Source organism: Trachinotus anak, unplaced genomic scaffold (genome assembly GCF_046630095.1).
Source record: "Trachinotus anak isolate AG129_WGS33_773 ecotype Australia unplaced genomic scaffold, CSIRO_AGI_Tana_v1 ptg000013l, whole genome shotgun sequence".
NCBI lineage: Eukaryota > Metazoa > Chordata > Actinopteri > Carangiformes > Carangidae > Trachinotus > Trachinotus anak.
The window spans coordinates 20,948,873-20,956,233 of record NW_027273864.1 but is presented as its reverse complement, the minus strand read 5'-3'; the positions used below and the strand labels follow the sequence as shown (position 1 = coordinate 20,956,233).

The window sequence follows — 7,361 nt, the reverse complement described above, 5'->3', positions numbered from 1 at the left end:
CTTGGTGGCCTATGGGTTAAGCTGCCCACTATGAACTGCAGTGTCCCAGGTTTAGGTCCAACTGGGAACTATGTTGCATGTTATTCCCAAATTCTCTCATCCCGTAATTACTGACTGAACCAATACAGACATTAAATGCCCAAAATATACTTAAAAAACAAAAATAAATCATCTAGCATTGTGAAATGGATGAATGAAATACTACCATAACATTTCCAGAAATGGGTGTAATATTTTATTTCTGATTGGTGTGCAGACTTTCCCATTACAGAGGTTAAAAGTCGTTACAAGTTTTATCACCATATGCATTAATGAATGTGTCAGCTATTGTGTGCTGTCACTATTCTTAAGAAAGATGAGCAAAGAGATATTTGCTTGCTCAGTGTGAATCTATAACCCTGTTGTACATTTTACAATTTACATGTCAGGATTTGGAGAAGCATGGGACACTTCCAAGTACTGCTCTTATTAGACTCCAGCGCCACGGTTATTATAGTCAACGAACTGTGGCGGATGTACCACTTCATCAATGTGTCAGGTGATCCTATGGTGCTGCGTATTACACAATCATCTGTTGTGTAGTTTCTTTCTTAATTTATTGGATGTTTTTTGTTGGAATTCTGGGAAACATACCTGGACAAACATGCACAGGCAGATAATCAGAATCACACACTGAACCACATGCATACACAAACATGCAATCACATCTAGGATCACACACAATGGTGTCCATAAGGATCCACAAAAACTTGTCTGGTGACTCTTCACCAAACAGCTGTAGAGCGTCTGTGTAACAAAGAAGCTGGGTTGCGGCGACTCCATCAATCTCTGTGGTGCGACTGTCCACAGCAACTTGCGTAAGATGCATGGACCTCCCTGGACCTCCATCTGAATGTCATTGATCAAGAGCATAATAGGGTATCGAGCCAGAGTGAGATGAAGATTCAATTAGCATTGACTGTGTGTTATCTAATGAAATTCTGAGCACCGTTATCATCAGAAAACGCGTGGAGAGCAAACAGCCCACAACTCTGTGCTGAAAGAGAAAAAAGGGAGTCTGTCATCAAGGAAGAAAGAGACAGTCTGAGATAGTCTAAAGAGGGGTGAGTGTTTTGAGGTGTGTTTGTTTAATTCTATCAAGGAGAAGCTTGGTGAGATGATTGAACTGATTGAATACTGACTGAATATTTCTTTTAGCAATGGTGACACTAACCGGCTTTATCCTTCCATAAGATCATATTTTTAGCATAAAGAAAGCTGAGATAAAGTAAATATTATTACGTGGCTGAGATTATAACAGTGGCAGCAGTAATACAGCAGTCAATAAAATGTGAGGAAGCCACTTGGAGGTTTAGGTGCAGCTGAAAAATGTTTGCTCAGGTGTGCAATACTTCCTTTGCTTGCATGATCACACAAACAGAAATCTGTCAGTCATATTACTTCCAATACAATAGTTATTTTTTAGTTTCAGGGTATATGTAATTAAAATCATATCAGATACCTTCTTTGGATTCTATTACTGTACATGCCAACTCCCTCAAAAGGCATCAAACATTATCATCATCTTAAGAATGTTTCACAGTTGGTTTTTTCATGTTGAAATTCAATCCATTCCCAACTTTCCTTCAATATTTTAGAAAATTTAAATTACATATCTTCACAGAAAGCTTGGGCATGCATTCCTAATCAGAGTGAAATGTAACTTAATTCATAATAGCGTCCTTGCTTAGTTAGATAACATGAATATACTGCACAGCTTGTGCAGTGCAATTGTGCTTCTAGCTCTGAACGAACACAGTCACCCAGTAAAAGACAGACATACAGTTTAAGAGATTTTAATGTGCTTTTTCATACAGTATATTGTATGCATATCCAGCATAGCATTTCTCATACATATAGCTCTCTTATATCCAGGGTTTGAAACGTAGAGCTGAGAGGATGATTAACAGTCAGTCTACCATAACATTACATCTGCCATACAGTGATGGCACAGCACAGCTGCCTCAGAGGTTCACTTTGTACTCAGAGGGCATACTGATTCCAGCTGTCTTCAACCGAATTCTCCAACTGCAAAAAGTAATAACACTGAGAAACAAATATCTAAAAACAATAAGTGTGCTGAAGTTGAGTACATTATTTACAGAAAAAAAATCAAATAAAAACAGAAGTTAACAAATACAAAGTTGGAAAATAAGTCAGAGAAATCATCCATATCCTAACCATCCATAACTCTGATTATACTTGATTTAAATCCACAATTCACATCAGTTTAGAGGCAAAAAAAACTGTCCCCTGCATCTTCACTGTAATCAATATGACTATGATTTCCATCACTATCATTATTATCATCGTCATCGTAATTAACATTGTCTCTTTATTCTCTTCTCAGTTCAGTCTCACTTATTTATCCAAAGTAAGGGTGCTCACTTTGGAAGTTGTAGTCCGGACACACTTTTTGAACCAGCTTGTAATCGATGCTAAAGAAAGAGATGAAAATGCAGATCACCTTGAAGGGTTTGGCACAGAGCCAGGCAGAGTGGGACTGGGTGTGCTCTGTGAAGCAGGTCTGAGACGGATCGTACAGGCAGGGTTTGGGCTTCTTGGATCTGTTGGTTTTCTCATACTCCACTCGACAGTTAAATGTCTTTGACTCTTTGGGGTCAATAGTTGACTGCTGGGTCTCCTGGATTTGGACGTCCTGCTGGGTATGGGGGTGCAGCTGCTGCTGGAGGACCTCAAACTCCACGACTTTGGTTGGTGGCACGATACTGACTGAAACATTCCCCAAGCTGGATGAGTTGTGGCGGAAGTAAACAGTGAATGTACCATTGATGTGGTCCACAATCTTCCCTGTCACCAACAAGCTGAACTTCATGGTCTTGACATTGAAGTAGAAGTCTCCCCAGCCGAAGATCTTCTTGGTCTTCATGGCTGTCTTTAGTGAGGGTTTGCGCTTAGAGCGGTAGCCTGTCTGGTCCAGGAGCAGGGACTGGTTCCGGCTCGAGTCGTACGGGTTAAAGAAACTGTAAGTCGGTGGCTTGGATTTCATGGGTGTCTGGTCGATGGAAGTGGAGAAGATACGGGTTTGATACGGAGGCTTAACCACTCCTGTCGTCCCTCCAACTGTACCTCCACCCATGCCATATGGAAGAGTCTTCATCACCGACCCCACTGGGCCCAGGTCTGAATAGTCCACTTGCTTCTCCAACCCTTGGACCTGAGGAAGAAAGAAATAGGAAGAGGAAGAAGAAAACTTACTGACAATGTGCCAAAGGCTATTAAAGTTGTCAGCATGAGACTTTTCAGTAAATGCCCAAAAAACACATAAATTTAGGTTTAAATGAAAAAATGATGTAGGAATTAAGACTTTTGTCCATTGGAAGCAAAGGAGGAAACCGTATGATAATGATAAAACCAAAAAAAGTCCTTATGGGGAGGAGGGTCAGGGTGAATGGATGGGTCAGTGGGAAACCCCTGTTTGTTTCCCATCTCAAGGGTGACAATCAACAATGGTTAGTTTTAACTTTGAGACAAAGACAGACCTTTGATGACTCCTTGAATTTAACCGTGTGTTTATTGTTGTAACCATGACAGCAACCTTAACCTTAACAAAGTAATTATTTCCACCCATATTGTGCTCTTTGTCTTTCCGTAACCAAGTTGTTTTTGTGCATAGTCCTGACCAAACCTTAACCATAGCATTGTAAAACCAAAAATTGCTAAATTACAGTGATTTCTAACAGGCACCGACAAATGATATCATCCTGCTGATTTGGGGCATCATTTTGGAGGGCTTCATTTAGAGGACTTGTTGTCTTCCAGAGTTACATCTAATCCTAACTCAATTAATTTTTCTGGGGGGCAAAACACAACGTAAAGCTGGCCAAACAGTACATGTTTTTTTTATTATTCTTGTATGTTACTTGTTAACATGTTAACTTACATGGTATGTTTTATTTGGCCTTTCTGCACAAAGCAGAAATTCTAAAATGTGTCCATTTAAATCTGCCTTTATCCAGACAGTGTCTGTCCAGCATCAGCCACACAGAGCAGGATCCATGGAGCAATTGTAAGGTTATAGTGCCTCAGTGCCAAAGGGCACTTAAGCCTCAAACAGCTGGGGCTGGTTTCTTCACCTCTAAGCTGAAGAGACCAGAAGAAGATATCAGAAGACAAATTAATCAGAAATAAGTCCAATCCAATATTGCAACTGTCTGGACAAAATCTAATATTCAGAGAAAGTTTCATTATGTCCCGTTAAATTCACACACATTGTTATAATCTGAAATCCTGTGTAGGTCACTGCAGAGATTTTTTTTTACCTCACATGAGTTTTATTTCCATGAGCATCGAAAGTTGTTAGATGCTGCCATGTTTCATCTCTTGAAATCAAGAAAACAAAACCATCTATTTTTATTAACACACTTTAATTTTGTTGTCAGTGTTGCTCTGGAGAGAAAAACAACTCTGCATGTAAGGTAATGGATGCGAGCTTTGTTTGTTCAGACAGCTTTCTGCCTTTAATCCACAGCCTTGGTGGTTATTCACAGGGCTGATTGACTGGAAATCTTCCTCTGCTCTCTTTCATGTCTCATCAATCACATCACAGCCATGCTTCCATCCATATGCATATATGTACACGTGCACTTCATAACAAACACACACTCAAGCATGCAGACACATTTGCACATGCAGACTTCAAGCTTGAAACTGTCATGAAGTGACAGTAAGAAGTATTACAACCATTCGCAGAGGTTACATGTGTTTCCCCTGAGGATGCTTTTCGAATGGGGTATAAAACTATTCTCCTACTGGATAAACAAACCAAAAAATAATAATAAATGAAAAGCATTTCAAAACAAGTACTGGATCAGATTTTTGTGTCTACTCATACAGGGACAATTTCTGTCTCCCTTCATTCCTATCCAGGGCAGTGGAACAGACAGGTTTGTGCCATAGCTCTCCTCATCTTTCATCAGTCACTGAACCTAATAACAACTCCACATTGCTATTCATAAAGGCAACAGTGCAGCACTCGATACAGCTCTTAATGTATTCAGTCTTTCAATTAATGTAACTATTTCTGTTGGCCATTCATTAACATGCCTGTAGAGCTAGCTGATTTCCAAGTAGATAGATTGAGGAGAAAAAAAATGAAAATCTATTGACCACTGGAAGAATAAATTACCAAAAAAACACAAAGGTGAGAGGGATAATGACCAATGAAGATTTCCAACAGACACTGACTCCCTTTGTTACGTTGACATGAGGCCTATGCAGTGGTCTTGCAATTTTAAGTTTGGGAATTGGTGATGTGAGCTGACAGGTAAGCTACAGAAAAACATGAGAATACGAACAGCAACACACAAAGTGCACAGTGCATGCAAGATGGGGACTTCCTGTGAATGCGCTGTCAGCAGTGCTGTCAGCTAGCTCCATGTGTTGCCATCTGTCAGGCTAACTCTCTGCTGGTGCAGTCCTAATCACTTCTCTAGCTGATGGCACGGAGCTCGAACTAGCACCATCATCATAATCCTTAACCATCTTGAGCAGCAACATCACGCCATGAACCTCGATCTAACCTTCAGGGTCAACTGTATGAATCTCAAAAATGATTTTATGTTGGGGTCTGAGGTCAGCACAAGTCTTTCTAAGGGGGGGAAAAAGCAACTGTACGCAGTCAGCAACTTTAAAAACCATCGATTGAGTGGAAAAAGATGAGTGTGTAGAGAGGGCTTCTTCTTCTGTAGCACGAAAGTAATAAAATGCCAACTGAAACCAATAAATGGATGGACCTTCTATTAGCATAAATATGAAATTTTTTTCTGCTTGACAGTAAATCCATTTAAAGGGTGAGGATTTGTTAGAAGAAATATCAGATATTTTCTCTTGACATGAAATCCATAAGCTATAGACTTTTTGCAAAACAGCGGATGTTTGCTATAAGGTCATATCAGGCTGCTGCAACCAGCGACAGATTGACGGCTTGAAAAATACAGCTTCACCCTTTTCTTCCTCCTCAGACTCTATTCAGTTAAGTTACAATGAGTGAGAGGCAAGTTTTGCAGGAATAGCCAGAGGGAGGTTGTGGGGCAATGGAGAGGTAATGAAATACACAGTGGAACCTGCACACAAACAAAAATAGTAGGCTCAGTACATTCACACTGTGAGTAACTCAATTACACAGGCTTGTAGGTCACAGTTGACAGAACTTGAACAGTAAAATGCGGCAATTTTGATTCATCAGTCACATACATGCATGAACTTCAGGTTATATCAGCTACTTTAGTGCAAGTTAAAGAGACCAAAAACATGGTACTGTATGCTGTGTCCACAAGCCCTGGACTCAAGAAACCCAAAAATCCACCACTGTGAGGGAATAACTTTTGTGTAGGTTATGTTTAATTTAAACAGGTTAAGTATCACTAGAGACCAGAGTATCTATCACTTTGAAACACATATTACAGATTTGTGGCTACAAACTTCAGAATCAGCAACACCAGACTGGACAGGAATCAGAGACTGTGTAACCTTTGCAGTGGCAGCTGTCTGGGAGATGAAAATCACATGTTGTTTAAATTTCAGAATGCGAGCATAACGACAAATAGGATTACAAGACTAAGAGTCTGCAGCTATGCTAGATGCTCTGTGAGGCTGTACTCAGGCACTGCTGTATTTTGAATAATTGTAGAGAGACATTTCACTCAAAACCACAAATGTCAACCTCATGGTGCCACTAGACGAAATGTGACGGGATCATCAAATGAATTGGAAAACATCAATGTCTGCACCAAATAGTTAGCTGCAAGAGCAGATGCTGAGCTATATAAGATGAGTGAAAACTTTGAGTCAGAGGATCACCAGTGTCATTAGGATTCATTCTCATGGGATCAAGAGTGTCTGTACAAAATTTCGTATTATCTTTCTGAAAATTCGCTGAGGTATTTCAGTCTGGGTCAAAGTGGTGGACCAACCAACTGGCATTTTCTTCCCTGGAGGGAGAGAGTAAAATCAGACTCTACATTTAATGTGGTCAAATTAGCTGTAAGAAATTGCCAGTGAAAATTAGTTTTATGCTGTACTTAGATGTCATTTGTCATGTTCCACTGAAGTTACACACACCCAGGCTTTACCTGTCCACTGTCTACTATTTATTTAATATGAACCAGTCATGCCAAGAAAAACAGCTTTTAAAATGATTTTCCCCAAACACAGAAAACCAGCTTGAATATGTAACACACAACCCATTCAGCCCACTACAAATAACTTAAAAGTAAATGTCAGTACAAACTTGACTTGAGGGGACGGTTTAAGTTCCCCTGTTGTGGCCATATAGGGCTCTCAGCCCACAAAGGTCTACA

The 7,361-nt window shown here is 40.0% G+C and overlaps 1 protein-coding gene across 5 annotated transcripts in view; it reads right to left on the bottom strand.

Annotated features, from left to right (window-relative positions):
* Positions 1 to 1,819: 1,819 nt before the first annotated feature.
* The window catches only part of LOC139630940 (neurexophilin-4-like), a 115,574-nt gene continuing 110,032 nt past the window's right edge, over positions 1,820 to 7,361 (bottom strand). For all 5 annotated transcript variants that reach the window (XM_071494800.1, XM_071494802.1, XM_071494801.1 and 2 more), the window contains one exon: positions 1,820 to 3,217. In XM_071494800.1, the coding sequence (XP_071350901.1) occupies positions 2,405 to 3,217 (813 nt within the window). In that variant the 3' untranslated portion in view covers positions 1,820 to 2,404. The remainder of the gene's footprint in view (positions 3,218 to 7,361) is intronic.